General features: G+C 29.4%; 1 protein-coding gene across 1 annotated transcript in view; it reads left to right on the forward strand.

The window, feature by feature from the left end:
• Ca-alpha1T (Ca[2+]-channel protein alpha[[1]] subunit T) overlaps nucleotides 1–18,220 on the forward strand; it is a 295,869-nt gene that overhangs the window by 125,931 nt on the left and 151,718 nt on the right. The window contains exons 6-9 of the mRNA XM_017899591.1: nucleotides 3,794–3,897; nucleotides 8,834–9,009; nucleotides 9,250–9,342; nucleotides 10,938–11,116. Coding sequence (XP_017755080.1) covers nucleotides 3,794–3,897; nucleotides 8,834–9,009; nucleotides 9,250–9,342; nucleotides 10,938–11,116 — 552 coding nt within the window. The remainder of the gene's footprint in view (nucleotides 1–3,793; nucleotides 3,898–8,833; nucleotides 9,010–9,249; nucleotides 9,343–10,937; nucleotides 11,117–18,220) is intronic.

The raw sequence follows: 18,220 nt of genomic DNA on the forward strand, positions 1-18,220 counted from the left end.
GTCTATAAATGGTAAATTTGTAATTAAATAATAGCCCTAAAATTATGTAAGTTACAAAATAATTCAAAATCAAGCTTTAAAATATACTTTAAAAAATACTTTAAAAAAATATTTCTTGTATAGTACTAGTTTATGTAACAATATTTACGTCAGAATGCTATTTGTGTAACAATCTCTAAGCAATAGATAAACATAGTAAATCTCGTGTAAATAAGTTACAGAAAAAGAACTTGTTTTTGTAAAGGATGATAAAACATTATGAATGAGATAATAAAAATAAGTAGATAAAAGAGATTAAAAGCAACGACTAGAGTCGGCCAATTATTACTAACAAGATCATATTTGGCAAGCCACGCTTATACCGAACAATATAAATTTTTAGTTACGAGTAGCATGTACCAGACCGAGCAAAAAATATATTATTTATGATTTGGCCGCAGCGAAGTTGCGCTGGCAGACTCCTAAAACCATAATTCTCCAAATGTGAAACCGCTCTCAAAGGGCATCGAGGAAAAAGGAAATGATGAAGTTGCTACCGTGCAACACGAGTTCCCTATCGATTTTCCATTTTTCCTGCAGTAAAAATACGAAAAGAAAATTAAATTGCTGTTTTAAAATAAATTCCAAATAAATTTGATCGTTTACTAATACACACATACCTGAAACACGTGTGTACATAAACTTCCAACGATGGTATATTGTCACGAAAATTTCGCGTAAACTACGACCTATAAATTTCACTTGATATCGTTTTCATAACCTCTCAGAGTCACGCAGAGTAAGAAATTTGAAGTGATATTTTTCTCATTTCGTATTTCCAATATCTTCGAACGGATAAAAATCACCAATTCTTCCAAAACATAGTTGGAAAGTTATGCCTAAATCCTCTTCGAATAAAGGTCCTTTGCAAAGCTTAAATAACCTAAAACTCAAGACGGATTACGGTTACATTGGGAAATAAACTCGATACGATTAGAAGCCGGATGAATTAATACTGACTAAAGACCGGGAGTCGGTATCTTAGTGATTCCTTTGTTCGAGGGAACATCGGAAAAGGAACGATTTGGCAGCGAAAATTGGCCTGACTCGTGCAGATCGGTATGACAAAGAACTGTGGGAAAGCAGTGATGGTAAAAAGGGTATTTGTTATAACGACGGGGTGCTTACCGATACACAAAGGCTGACGGTGGTCGCCACACCGTGGCGTAACAGGCGGTGTACGAATACGCGATGGTCGGTATCGGGCGCGTCTCTATTAAACGGTTTTTGTCGGGACGGTCGACATTGTTTTAGTGGCCGTGCTACTTCACACGATGAAATTGAATAGGGGCCCGATAAGAGCAGCCCTCGAAGCCGAAGAAGAGAGCGTTTACTTTCTTGCATCCACCAGGTGACACTGGAGCGGCGTTCTTACACGAGCGTTATCGGTTTTCTTTCTTATCGTTTTGTCTCGATACAAAACGCCGACTTGCGTGCACGCAAACTCGATACTGGCTTTTGTCCTTGTTTATCTTGTCGTTTTTTTCTCCTGTTTTCTCTTATCGCCGATTACTGCACATCTACGTCGTACTACATGGGCCTAATTACATACGCGTGTGTGCGCGCACGTGTCTTGTGTATCGTCTATTATATAGGTATAACGTGTTAGTGTGTTTTAGATCTGGAGGTCGATAAAACAGATGGCGGTAGGAGCTGACAAAAGGAATGTTTTTGGTTAGTGAATGCGTACGTCTGTTCTCATAAGTATTGGGACACCTAATGGATTTAAGCACATTGGAACAGAGAAACGATGAATTTGACAAAAGTTGGTATTTCTATGATCAGAAATACGTAACAAAAATTCTTAAAACTGTTTGGTAAGGATTATGGGAAAATTATAAATTAAAAATTATTTCTTGATCATTAGACTCTTCTGATTTAAACTTTTTGGTTAATTATGTAATATAGTTAATTCATAGACAATATAAATTTAGTAAATAATATTATATAATAGTCCTATTATAATGTTGAATACTCAGGTTATAAAAATGGAATAATTCTTATAAATTTTAACGATTCTACCTCATTTTTCTCAGAGTGTTCCAATAATTATGAACAGAGCATGTAAATTTGCTTTATTTTTTAGTAATAGAATTATGAGAAATGAACGTTTTGGATATCAATCGGTAAAGAATATACCAAATATTGGCAATTTTTATAAAATTTACTGAAACTTTAAATATGATGCTTTATATCGTCTAATATGGAGACTATGGTATTTGGTATTTGTTACTAATTTTTTTATATTATTTTAAATTTAATATTACATTGCATAATATTTCTGTTAATAAGACAGCTAATTGTTATTTGCAGTATTTTGGAGATAAATAATTAATAACTTCTGTTCAATGGTAAATTAATGTTAATTATGAAATTTTGTTACAGCATCATATGCCAATACTTCTCATCTCATACTTTAAAATATGTACTGAAATCGCCGAAAGCATTACAAATTATTATTTAAGGAAATCCGGAACCGAGTTCTATCCTTATGGGAAAGTTCCGAAATTCATGACCCACTTCCTCCCAAACCACTAAAGCATTTTCAATCAAACTTTGACTAAATATTCTACTAATAATGGTAAATGCACCGAACACTCGAATTTTTATAAACCTTTTAGGAAAAGGTTACATATTGGATAAAAAATTATTTAAAAACTGATCGATAATATTCCTTTTTCCAAATATAGGCCTTAGTTTTCAAATTCCTATATTTAGAATTTATTTTATAGAATTTATTTTATATTTGGAAGTTTGTTAAGAATTAATATAAAGAACTTAATTAAATTTATTTTTTGTAATTCTCAGGAAATGAATCAAAATGAATAAAAAATAGGATTTTACAACAGTACAATTTTTTAATGATAAATTTATTAATCAATCTAATTAGAATTTATTCGAGTAAGAAATTCACAGAGCCAACAACACAAATTTATAAAGAGGTAAGGGAGAAAAGTCACAACTATAAAAGCAAATTGAAGAAATGTGTTTCTGGAATAAGAATAAAATGGCCCTGTTTACAGGACTGGATTTCATTTCTCAGTAAAGGATATTTGAAATAAATATGTATATAGTTTTTACTGAAAATTAAGAAAAATTAAATAAACTATTTAAAATGACAGAAATTTATTTGTTCCAGATAAATGATTATAAATTCAAGATTCACAATTAACAGATGGCTTTTTCAAAGTGTTTTTAGTTGTGGTTTTTTTAATTAGATTTATCCAATGATATTAACCATCACAAAAACTTCAATAGGGAAATTAAATATTATAGTTTTCATATCAAATACATGCACAGTTAGTTACTAAAAACATTACTGCAGCTTTCCAGCAAATATTTGGCAAACTGTTGACAGGCCAATATCATTTTTCTGATATTCTATTACTAAGAAACAAAGCAAAATCGAGCACAAGTTTATCGGATAAAAAATATTCCTTTCATCGTGTTCCACCTAATCTTTCCTTCGTCGACCCATGGCTCTGAAACAAGCTGAACACGTATATTATATACATATTGTATACATATATTATACATAACCTTTATATATATATAATATATCATGTGAAACACGCTGCATATACACGGTGTACACGCATAAGCGAAGCATGCAACGAGTGCATCCGTGCATAAGGCATATACATATACATATATATACATATATATACATGCAACCTCTTAATTATAAGAAACGAGGCGCGAGGATGTGGTCTTATTTTAAATCGATTTTAATCGTGGCTCATTGCTTTTCCAGCGACCTTGAGAAGTACTTCGAATATCAGGGTCAGGACTACATTTGCTCGCGTCCCGACGACAACGGAATGCACTCTTGCAGTAACTTGCCGCCGCTCAAGTTTGGTGAGTGCACCTTCGATATTCTTCCTACTGCTTCCAATTTTTCACCCTTTTTTTTTTCTATTTCCTCCGAACGTGTCCTCGGTCTCGTTCGACAGACCTTCGCACATACTCGTGGAACTTGAAGAAATAGCTTATTCGGAATTTTGTCCACCTTGTCTGAAACGCCGAAGATTGGCAGCTCCTGTTACGTGTGCTGTGTGCTCGAAAATAATTTTCGTACGACATTTATTTTTATGCAGACTGCATAAATTCAGATAAAATAAAAGAAAAAGAAAAAAGAGAGGAGTGTTATACAAATGTAAGTATATAAAAATTCACGACTTTTTGAGGTTATAACAGTATCTTTTATTTATTCAGTTTGTTACATTGTTTGTTGCATTGTTTGTAACATTGTTTGGTTAACGTAGACTGGATGAAAAGTATAAAAGGATTTTTGTTTCCATTTGTAGATCTTCAATACGTATTTTTCATATTTTAATACTAAACTTATCACGGTCAAATGACTGGTGAATTAAAAAGAAGTAGGAGCTTTAAAAAGTGGAATAATGGGAGACATTGAGAAAATGACTGTACGTATATTGGAAGAAAAATTGCGAAGACGAGTGATTAAGGAGATAAGGTTGAACGTGGAATTTTTAACGAAAGTTTGGAAATCGGTGATTTAGACCATGGTAGTTCAGTATTAATGCAAGACTGATAGATCAGTCATCACGGATCATGGATCATAATTTTTAAGTATTCTTATTCAGTAATTTTTGATAATGTCAATAACAATCTGATGTCACGATACAATTTAACATTAATGTATTTTCAAGTCAGTTATATTTACATTTAAATTCTGTTAGGTATGGAACTTGATATAGAATAGATTGATTACAGAGTTCATATTACTACAGTTTTGGGCTCCCATTTTGTAACATATATTATAGATCAAATTTGGTATAGATATGTGTAAGAGAATTATTTTAATTTCTTTTCCAAAATTTCGTGATTTTTAAATTATATTTTACGCCTGATAGTAAAGTCACTCGTTATTAAAGGTGATTTAAACTGTAGGAACTAATAAAAATGTAAAAAAATTGGTAGAGTGATTTAAGTTAAATGTACAATATTTAATTGAGTTGTTTATCAAATCAAATAACTGACACGCAAAAATGCTTTCCAGCTGTTTAATAGCCAAAAAAATAAGAGCTTACATACGCTTAAACCAAACATAAATATATATATAGACTCTGCCTGTGAGTGTTAGATGGTGAAAAACAATATTGATTTTGATATACAGGCGCTAGTAGAAATATGAAATATTCGGATACAAACTCTATTGAATTTTGGCGAGAATCCATCTAGATATGAACGGTTAAAATACTTCTCCCTCGGGTATCAACCTTACATATGTGATCTGTGACAGATAAAATTTGAAGGAGAATTTTCCTTATTTTTCTTTCGTGAGCATATTTTAAACCCTTTGCGCTCGAGAAGCGCCCTTCAGTCGCCATTTGATAAAATTTCTAAGATTGATATTCATTAATATGTCAAATTTAAGATAATGGTATAAGAGGTATCGAAATCAAATAATTCTACGTGTTAATTATTATACGATTTCTTATTTACTGTTCAAAAAAATATCAGCTTTATAACAGAAAATCTTTGAACTCCTACACTTATTTAGTAAAAAAATCGTCGAGTGCAAAGAGTTAAATATCCTTTAATTTAGAGGTTAGTTTTTATCATGATACTGTAATACATTTGAAAAGAAAGAGAAGAAAAAGATAGATAAAGAAAGATAGAGATTGTGTTAGGAACAGGGCGCCGTGTTTCGTTCAGGGTTTGTTAGTGGACTTATTGGTAAGGTTATTCTACTGATGAAGGAACATATTAAAGTGTTAATCACTGATTCTGATGAAACTTTGCAATTGTAGATTAACACGTATTTTTTTTTTATTTGCCATCATCCATATGTCGAAGAGGTGAAAATCAACCCTAAAGCATGGGTGTTTTAATAGAACGTATTTCCTGGTCGAATATTTTGTAAATTATTAGAGATAGAATAATTACGTATAAACTGATAAATTTTGTACCTTTTAAACGACGTGCATCTAATTGTGTAAAACGGATTTGCAGTATACGTATTTGTTATAAATAATAAATTAAATGTAATCATATTTCTTATTGAATAATTTCTCGAGTCAAATATTTATGAATTTTTGTATTACATATGTTTTATAAGTAGTAAAACTAGTATATAAGTAGTAAAACTAGTACTAAGTATTTCTCTAATATAGTTAGGTTAAATTGGAAAACGGTACTTATATGATAGGGATGGGTTAGTGAGCACTTTGGAGAAACGTGTTTCCCTAGCGTCCCTCTGGTGGCGAATATAGCAACGTCAACGCGTTATTATTCGTCGCGATATGGTACAGTAATGAAACGGTTCCGTCCAGGCAATCATTGTTATGTACAGTTAAATGTAATTGTTTATATACGACCTGTCGTTTAGCACATTACGTTTGAGGAATATGACGATCGTTATCACCAACTGTCTGAAATTATTGGAACATGTATATAGGTGAATAATTTATGGCATGCATTATGACTCGTAATCAAAATCTACAGTCTGTGTCTTAATAGAATATTCTATTCTTCTTATAAGGACATTGAAATCATACATGGGAATTATATAATACTACCAAAATCTTATTTTATCTTTTGTCAGTCCTTTTCAAATCCCTATAACCAACATTTTATTTGTCGGAGAGAAAAGGGAATTATGATTATTTATAGGTTTTTAAGCTAACCTCAAATTTAAAAATTAGTAATCGTTATAGGTAGACCTTTGGTATTGGTATTATAGTATACTAATGGAACGCAGATACTACAGTAATACTACATATATTTTACAGCATAGAGTTATATGACGTTATACAGGAATAAGTCGTGTTTGATGAATTTTCTTCGTTTATGAATGGTATAATGATATATTTTTTTCTATTATACTTTTACTTAATTGAAAAATATGTTAACTTCATTTTATAATTTGTTTTTATAATTTTGATTTTATTTGCTAGATTTTATTTCCATATACAGGTAACAAATATAATTTTTTTTTTTTAAATACATAATTAATCTTACCACAATTTAATATTTTTGAATAGTTTAAAAGAGTGGCAAAAATATATATTTTTAACATTTTTAGTAACATATGATGGCGCTGTATTGTAAGGTAAAAAATCAGTTTGCTAATAAATTCCTAATAAAATAATTTCCTAAGGATTTATTTTTCTAATAAAAGAGGGAAAATGAAACTTATTCTTGGTTTTCAAATATAGAAACAGTATGAAATGACAGTTGTCAAGTGTTACTATACAGTACGGGGTAATATCATTCTTATACCTGACGTTGTTGGACATGATCTAATAGTAGAAATGCGACGTGTCTTTGCGTGTGGGTGGAATCGTGTAAGTCAACCTTAACCCTTCACGGAACAATACGTCCAATGGAAAATTTTATAAAGACATTGAATTGGGGTAACATTTTTTTTTCTTTACAAATAAAATTATATATTTCATTTTATACGTTCCATTGATAATTATGTTGGATCCATTCTTGTCATAAATTTTATTTCATTATAGTTTGTATTATCGTATTATTATGTTCACTGTTAAAGGAAAAATATATGTGAGTATATTATAATACACACATACTCACCAATACTATGTACAGTATTTGTACTATATGAATATTATATTATAGGAGTACGAGTACTATGCTATACGATTATACGAATACTATATAGGTAATGTATGTATATTATATACATATCTACTGTACGTATACTATATTGTATATACTATATATAATATAGTTTAGTATGCTATGTCTAATATATGTACTAAGCATACTAAACCATATTATATGTAGCATATACAATATTCATATGGTATACGTACAGTATATATTTATATAATATATATACATTACTTATATAATATTGTCATATAATATACTACTCGTACTCGTATAGTATAAGTGCTGCACATAGTATTGATGTGTGTGTGTGTGTGTGTGTGTGTTATACGTACAAATACAGTACGTATTTAATATATGTACTACATGTATGTACAATGTGTACTTATATATACTATATGTAGCATATATTCTATATATGTAAATAATAATAGTTGTATGTACTAAACATATTAAACTATATTATATATAGTATGTACAATATTTATATGGTATAAGTCCAGTATATATGCATATAATATACATGTATTACCTACATAGTATTGTCGTATAATATAGTACTCATACTTGTATAGTATAGTACTCGTACAGTACAAGTGCTGCACATAGTATTGGTGTGTATATGTTATACATACATATACAGTACGTGTTTAGTATATGTACTATATGTATGTACAATGTGTTCTTACATATACTATATATTCTATATACGTATCTAATAATAGTTGTATGTGATACTAATTGAAACGTGTTTCTTAAAGCAAAAAATACAGGAATTTTGAGGAAAATTTCATAATAATTATACACAGGTATAAATTTTTACGATGTAGAAGTAAATCTTGTACGAAAACGATGTTTCCGAGCACACAGCATAGTAAACGCAGATTCGAGTACCAGTAAACGTATCAATAATTCAAATCATCGAATCAGCATTCCACAAAAATTTCACTTTGCTGGAAAAGCAAATTGTCTCCGAATTACGCTAATCTCGAAAGAAAATATGTTACGATTAATCGCGAGAGGAAATATCATTGATCACAGGAGAAAATGCGTAAGTGCACGTACCGAGGTAATTTCACGTATTCGAAATGTAATTATTCGGACGAAAGCAAAAGATGTGGAGAAATTTCGGTAGTTATTTTCACGAGGCTCCACGACATTCCAGAATCTATTCGAATGTTCTTGCTTTCAGGAAATGTGGTTTGCAATAGTACCGCGTTGCCGAACAACAATGCAACGTTTATCACCAACGACACCTGCGTTAATTGGAATTACTACTACACGGAGTGCAAGGGTCAGGGTAACAATCCTTTCCAAGGAACGATATCGTTCGATAATATCGGTCTTGCCTGGGTTGCAATATTTCTCGTGAGTGTCCTACTTCCCTCGGATTCAGAAATTGAAGCTTCAGAGCTAGCCAAATTTCTAGACACTTTGTTTGAAAATATTCTGCGGAGATTGCTGCATCTATTAACGCTAAAGAATGACTTTATTGTCCAAATTGCTATTCGAAGAAATACAAGGCTGAGAATTCTCTCGATGGCCAATCTTATCTGTTCCAGTTCTAGATTTAATATTTTTCAAATGTGATTACCGCTGTTACTATAGGTAATCAGCCTTGAGGGGTGGACAGACATAATGTATTACGTGCAGGATGCTCATTCGTTTTGGGACTGGATATACTTCGTCCTTTTAATCGTGGTATGTTTACTCTCTTATGAATGCTTGATATTTTTATTATTTATGTGGTAGTTTTATTGGTTGCTTTCAATATAACACATATTTATATGAAATTTATTTGTTATTTTTGTTATAGAATGAAGAATAAGTATCAAATAATTTTACCATTTTAATAGAGATGTTTGGTATTTTTGATATTTTGATAAAAATATTTGATATTTTTGTTATATTCGGTATTTTTATTATAAAATAAGGAATAAGTATCAAATTATTTTACCATTTTAATAGAGATGTTTGGTATTTTTGATATTTTGATAAAAATATTTGGTATTTCTATTATTTGGATAAGAATATTTGATAGTTTTGTTATATTCGGTATTTTTATTATAAAATAAAGAATAAGTATCAAATAATTTTACCATTTTAATAGAGATGTTTGGTATTTTTGATATTTTGATAAAAGTATTTGATATTTTTGTTATATTCGGTATTTTTATTATAAAATAAAGAATAAGTATCAAATTATTTTATCATTTAAATAGAGATGTTTGGTACTCTTTGCTATTTTGATAAAAATATTTGGTATTTCTATTATTTGGATAAAAATATTTGATATTTTTGTTACATTTGGTATTTTGCAAATGTTTTATATTGTTGCTATTTTGATAAAAGTATTTGTTATTTCTATTATTTGGATAAAAGTATTTGATATTTTTATTATTAAAATTATTTGCTATTTTTGTTATTATTATTTTAGTAAAAATTTGGGTGATTTTTACTATTTTCCTATTCTAACTAAAATATTTGATACTTTCATTATCTTAATAAAAATATGTGTTATTTTTTCAATTTTTACCGTTTTAATACATTGACTGCCATAGTGGTCATCAGTGTACGACGATCCTAACTTTTTAAATTTATATTTCTTTTATTCTAATAAATTTTTGAATATTTGAGCAACGATTGAATAAATACTATTACTATTTCTTATTATTTACTACTGGACAATTATTAAATAAATACTATTATAAGTACTATTTAATAAATTACAACTATTAAATAAATTTTCTCCATTTCTCCATTTTCTTGTTATATTGTTTGATAATTCATTATATCCTAAGAATAATGGAAATTTTATCATGGTCCCCAGAGTGTACTATACAAAATATGCATGGCAGTCAAAGTGCTAACAAAAATACTTCATGTTATTATTTTTCTAACAAATATACAAAATTTTTGTTCATCTAATAAATATCACAAATTTTTGCTATCTTTTACCATTTCAACGGAAATAATTCATATTTTTATCATTTTAATGCAAATATTTATCACTTTTATTACATTCACTGTTTTAAAAATCTTCGGTATCTTTCGAATTATGTTACATCAAAGATTCAAAGGAACGAAAATAAATGTTCCGTTCAAAAATATCTCTCACGAGACACAAAATAGTCTGCTTTCAAAGAGAGATACGTAGAAAAGAGCAAAAGATTAATGTCGCTGAAAGATTTATTTTTCAATTAATATAGGTCTCGCAGTTTTATTACGAGAAGAGAAATGTTTGTTTGCCGTTAAAGGGAAGAGAAATGATTGAGATTGAAAAATTTCGGTTACAGATTGGTTCCTTCTTCATGATTAATCTCTGCTTAGTCGTAATAGCAACGCAGTTCTCAGAGACGAAAAAGCGGGAGATGGAAAGAATGCGACTGGAACGTGCACGTTTTCATTCTACATCAACGCTTGCATCGTCGACAAATACTTCAGAGCCAACTACATGTTACGCGGAAATTGTTAAGTGAGTATTTAAGGAACTTTGCTGGAAAAGCGTATTAACTCTGTTCCACCGTTTCGTTGCTTCCAAAAGACGGGAATTTGAAGCTGAAGTAGTCCAATTGTCCTAACGACATGGTCGACTATATAAAATATTATAAATATAGCATTGCGAAATTTAACAGAAATTTAACAAAAATTTATGTATTAATTTTCCAAACCTCGTTTACTCCCTTCGCACTCGAGAGGCGACCTTCAATCACCGTTTAACCCTTTGTGTTCGACGATATTTTGGCTAAAGAAGGGTGCGAGTTGAAAAATTTTCTGCTATAAGGCTGATGATATTTTTTGAGCAGTGAATAAGAAATCGTAGAATAATTAACACGTAGAATTATTTCATTTCGATACCTCGCACAATGTTACATTATTTTAAATTTGATATGTTAATTAACATCGAACTTCGAAATTTTATTAAATGGCGACTGAAGGGCACCCCTCGTGTGTAAAGGGTTAATAAAATTTTGAGGATCGATATTAATTAGCATATTAAATTTAAAATAGCGTAATAGTGTGTGAGGTATTGAAATTAAATAATTTGACGTGTTAATTGTTATACGATTTTTTATTTACTATTTTAAAAGATATTATCGACTTTATGCCAGAATATTTTTGAATTTTTACTCCTCTGCAGCGAAAAATCGTCGAGTACAGAGAGCTAATATGATTTTTATTGTATTTCACATTTCCCTTACGTCAGTAAAATTTCGCTTTTGAGAAAATATCATATTTTATTAAGTTGATAAACAAAATGGTTTATTTGAAATTAATATTAAAATTCTGGGAATTTCATGTTAATTAAAATATTTATTAAAATTTTTATTTTCTTGGTTTTGAACATGCTTTTAACAAATATTATCGTTGAATTTGCTTTCTTGTTGTATTTTTAATAACATTTTTTGGTAATTTTATAACGGATAATTTATTGTTTATTAGATTTTGGATACAAAGTGTGTCCCAAAATTCACATGAGAAGTAATTTTGATAGAAAACACAAGTTTTTAATTAAAAATTGTAAATATTAGTCAACAGTGAAGACGCGTTGTTCTTTCGCGTAGAGCTCCATTTTTAATAACCCTAAACTGTCATTTGTCACGTCATCTTTTCTTTTTTTTGTTGAAAAGTTTACCGCAAAAATGACGCAAAATTCAAATCTTGCGTGAATTTTGGGACACCCTTTACTATATTATGGGGATGTAAATAATGCATAACCAATGATACATAATCTTCAAAGCCCAAAATGATAAAAATTATTGTTTTATTTCAAATTGAATATATAGGGAATTAAAATTAAATTACAAAGAGAGAAATAGTAATTTTAGGTGATTGCAAAGAGAACTCGTTTTCGTAGGACATACGAATAAAATTTTGTCAAACTTACATTTCCCGCACGTTATCATATTATATTTCATATTACAATTTAGAGATACGGATATAATTATGACATTTTATATCCAAAGAGTTTCATCAGAAATATTAGAAGTCATTAACCATCAAAGTTTGAAACTAGGAGCACGAAAATAACGAGGAAAAGAGCGAAACCGATTAAAACGGCTGAATTTAAAATTCCAATCTAAAAAATAAATAAAAAAAATTAAAAAATATAAAAAATAATTAAAAGAAATTTCATTAATCCACCAAAATAAATAAATAAGTAAATAAAAATCCATTAAAATAATACTGTTTAATACGAATTTTAATCTGTAATATCCATTGGGTAATTCTTGTAAAGTTTATATTCCGGAACACGAATCCGTAATCGAAATTGTTCAGTCACCCTCAGATTTCGAAAATTGCAGGTTTTTTTTCGAAACGTACGATTTTTGGCTAAAATGAAGTATTACTATGCGTGGCTGAAAAGAAGTCATCTGAGAAACTTGTGGGACCGAATCCCCACCAACCCAACCATTCTAACGTCACGGCAGAAGTAGAGTAAAGCGCTTCCCTTATTGGCAGAACTGATCCCCTCCTATTAGCCCGGTCATAGAACACCGTGTGACAAAGAAAGCGAACGAAGCAACGAGACAAAGTGAGACAGACGCAACAAATAGACGCAACAGCGTAGACTCGTCCCAAAAGCATATTAACTTCAGATTCTTCCGACAAACACATGATTATTTGCAATTACTAATTACTAATTAGCATCTTGATTAACTTTTCATTGCATTATGCAGCAAACGTGCTGTACTATACACACATTTTTTATATTTATGTTGTATCGTGTGATTTTTTAAACGGTTATCTAGTACGATGCAATTACATAATTAATTTATCACAAAAAATACATCTTAAATTTTAAATCAATTTTCATAAATGATGTTAATTATTATTACTTTTGTACTTCTTTACTTTATAAATCTTTGAGCTATTGTCAATGCCTGGCGTAGTAGTGCTTCCAATTCATTGTAAGTTAACTCTGAGACAACGTTTCTTTCACGGATATCTTACGCCTATGTTAACGTATCACGTTACCGAACTTGGAGATAGTAGTTTTGGGAGTGTCATAGAAGAGTGGGTATTACTAACGAAAGTGTAGGTGGTACTAGTGGAATACCCCTCTGATGACTTCTTTTCAGCCTCCCATAGTACTTATGTGCATCAGCAAAGTTAAGCGCGCCATTTCGACAGTCAGTGATAGCACCGCCAGTTCTCCATAGCTCTCGAAATGCACTGCGATTTTTCGACATAAAATCTGAAGAGCGTGATCGCGCTACTTGTGAATCAAAGGGTTGATAAAACTTCAAAGACCGATGCTGTCATATCCTACCTCTCTGGGTCTCGCTACGGCCTGCCGATAATCTTCGTCACCGTTTTCAATCAATAGCGATCACTACTTGTGATCGAGGGACTGTCAGCGGAGTCAGCCAGCCGTTAGGATGTATACACCCTGTACCATCTTTTCCCGAACGCATAGTACTATGCGTTGTGGACATGAAGTCCGCTGTTTTGGCACAGGGGGCACTTGCTCCGCCTACATGCCCTCTCGTAGTTCCCCCACTCCTCCATAACACTACGTGTTATATTCATATATAATCCGTAACTAATATGTTGCGTCCGGAACACTGCAACTCGCTCGGGGAGTTTCATGGGGTTGTAAGGCCCGCTTACGTTGCTGCGGCAATGTTGCTGGGATGCGGCCTATTCTAACTTGATAGAGCTAGGCCTGGTTATGGTTCAACTGTAGAGAGTTCTATAATTTAAATATAAATATAAAAATATAATAATTTATAAATTTTATTTTTGCTTTTACAATATAAATTTTTGCAATGCATTTATATTAAGTATTTTTATTCTTTATACAATTTGTTACTAACAATTTCAATTTGTTGTTTGATAATTTAATATTTTATACTTGTTTTGTAAAGTAAAACTGCAAGATTCTTCCTCATCTTAAAAGTTTGGTGGTAGTTTATTTTTTAACAATTTTATATCAAAAAGCCATTCATATATGAGCCGTTCACTGCAAAAATCGATTAACTCCACTTTTTGAAAAATCTTAAATTTAAGCGTCAAAGCACTTGGTATAGTCATAACTTTTTATATTTATAATAACTTTCCCTGGTAATTAAGATTAACACCGTTAAACGACAAAAATTTTTTGGCCACTGAATAATAAATAATTTATTTCAGAGGTCACTTTGATTAACTCCGTACTCTAATGTAAATCGTTGCAATAATGCAACTCAAATGCACTAGCAAGCCATGAATGATAACGGTGAATTTTTTAGTCCCGTCTTATCAGAATTTAAGTAAAATTTAGTAAAATTTAAATTTATTATTTTTCTCACTTGCCAAATCGATTAACTCTTCCAGTAACATAAAAATGGTGACATTACCAACGATTACCTTTTGGCTATTTTTTCTTATAAATTTTATATACCGTTAGATGGAAGTTACATTTGTATTTATGCATTCTACGATATTTATTTCGATTTAAATTATAAAGGGAATTTTAAAAGACAATATACATTATTTCATTGCATTTCTCCACTTTTTGTTTTATGGAGTTAATCAATTTGCGCAGGGAACGACTCACATGTGTATCGAATAACGAACCTGTTTCGAATGACAAACGATTCAGAGAAATTTCTTATAATTATACAATTAGTATAAAAGTGTACACGAGAACACATATTTGCGATATATTGTATATAAAATATGAAATCTACTGGACGATGATTTTGGTGTCGATTACGCATGACTGCGGTTTTGACGAAGCTAGAATAGCGAACAATGGTTGCGTGGCGACAAAATCCCGCTTATGGGTTCTCGATATATATTTTACCGTCCTGTCAATATTGAACATCATCCTAATGCTGTTTCTGGGTGGTTTCTTCTTCAGAAAAGCTTACAGGTTACGTTACTGCGGAGCAAATTCGTGTTAGATTAGGAATTTTTCTTAAAAATGCAAGGATATACGTAGAAAAATACGATCGAAGGCTTATTTTTAAACTTTTATGACCAATTATAGTTATTCAGATGCACAAATAATTATAATTATGGACATTAATAAACTGGGGATACTCTAAGTTAACTTTTAAGACAACAATGAACGTCCTAACTTTTTCACTTTTTACGTAATACTATAAGAATCACCCAATGGATATTACAGATTAGAGAAAATGTTGAAATTTGTTGGACAGTGTAATCGAGGCATAGAAGTTTATTTAAATATCGATTGCTATGTAAATTATTTTTGCTAATAAATTTAATAAATTATAACAAAAACCAGGAGAAATACAAAAAGAAATATTGAAAAGTGAAATTCATTATTTCCAAAAATATTAAATACGAGATATTTCTAAAAATTGAATTTTTGTTCTACATCCATTATTTATTGCAATTTCTACTTAATATTATATTTATTACTTATATTTAATTTCATTTTGATGATCAAATTCGATTAAAATCAAAAGTACTTTTTTAATATTAACTGTAAAAGTTAAACGAAAAATACGCCTAACAGCAACAAAATCTTAATAAATTACAACAAAAACCAGGAGAAATACAAAAAGAAATATTGAAAAGTGAAATTCATTATTTCCAAAAATATTAAATACGAGATATTTCTAAAAATTGAATTTTTGTTCTACATCCATTATTTATTGCAATTTCTACTTAATATTATATTTATTACTTATATTTAATTTCATTTTGATGATCAAATTCGATTAAAATCAAAAGTACTTTTTTAATATTAACTGTAAAAGTTAAACGAAAAATACGCCTAACAGCAACAAAATCTTAATAAATTACAACAAAAACCAGGAGAAATACAAAAAGAAATATTGAAAAGTGAAATTCATTATTTCCAAAAATATTAAATACGAGATATTTCAAAAATAATTGAATTTTTTTTCTAAATCCATTATTTATTGCAATTTCTACTTAATATTACATTTATTACTTATATTTAATTTCATTTCGATGATTAAATTCGACTAAAATCAAAAGTAATTTTTAACATTAACTGTGGAGTTTAAACGAAAAATATGCCTAATAACAGCAACAAAATCTTAATTAATTTTACTCACTTTTACAGGAGACAATTTATTATTATGTTAGAATATTAACATTGCACTATTTATAAATTTGGTGATTTCTGTTGGAGTTAGCGATGAACGTTTTAAATTAAAACTGTCAGTTTACCGAAGGAAGGCGTAGTTATATTGTTAATCAAATATGGCGGATAGAGACAAGGTAGCGAGGATAACTAAAATCGCTCGCTTTTCTGTGAATTTTGCAGTTTTTACAAGGTATTGACTTTCCACCGTTTAGTTTCATGTTTTCCTACCTGTGTCTACAATACGCAAAACTTGATATTTTTATTTTGAATTTTCATCAATTTCCCAGTTTCAATTACAGAAAACCTGCGTGCTGTAAACGTGGTGTTTTTTTTCCTGATGGATGCAATAGTATTCGAAACATATGTCATCAAATTGACCTGGAGTTTCGGTCTAGATTTAATTTGCACGTGAAACAAAGAAATTAATCATTCTTTTTATTCGCGTTCTTATGTCTGCCTTTCCCTATTTCAAGTAATCGTGACTTTTTTAATATTTTAATTTAATTCGTATCTTTTTATTATCTTTTATTACCATACATATATATCGTTTACATTGCTATTTTTTAAATAATAGTTTTTCAATATTTGCTATTATCATTATGCATATTTCGATTATTTTGTAATTAATATTTTCCGTTTCAAGTAATCGTGACTTTTTTAATATTTTAATTTAATTTATATCTTTTTATTATCTTTTATTACCATACATATATATCGTTTACATTGCTATTTTTTAAATAATAGTTTTTCAATATTTGCTATTATCATTATGCATATTTCGATTATTTTGTAATTAATATTTTCCGTTTCAAGTAATCGTGACCTTTTTAATATTTTAATTTAATTCATATATTTTTCTTATCTTTTATTACCATGCATATATATTGTTTACATCGCTATTTTTTAAATAATAGTTTTTCAATATTTGCTATTATCATTATGTATATTTCGATTATTTTGTAATTAATATTTTCCGTTTCAAGTAATCGTGACTTTTTTAATATTTTAATTTCATTTATATCTTTTTATTATCTTTTATTACCATGCATATATATCGTTTACATTGCTATTTTTTAAATAATGGTTTTTCAATATTTGCTGTTATTATTATGCATATTTCGATTATTTTGTAATTAATATTTTCCGTTTCAAGTAATCGTGACTTTTTTAATATTTTAATTTAATTTATATCCTTTTAATGTCTTTTATTACTATACTTATATATGGTTTACATCGTTATTTTTTAAATAATACTTTTCCCATATTTGCTATTATTATTATGCATATTTCGTTTAGTTTGTAATTAATATTTCCCGTTTTAAGCAATCGTGACTTTTTTAATATCCTCATTTAATTTATATCTTTTTAATATTTTTTATTACCATATATATACATATATTGTTTACATCGTTATTCTTTAAATATTACTTTTTCCTTATTTTCTATTATTACTATGCATATTTCGTTTATTTTGTAATAAATACTTATTTAATTATTACTTATTTG

This window comes from Eufriesea mexicana, unplaced genomic scaffold, assembly GCF_001483705.2.
Source record: "Eufriesea mexicana isolate 0111107269 unplaced genomic scaffold, ASM148370v2 scaffold953, whole genome shotgun sequence".
In the NCBI taxonomy this organism is placed as follows: Eukaryota; Metazoa; Arthropoda; class Insecta; order Hymenoptera; family Apidae; genus Eufriesea; species Eufriesea mexicana.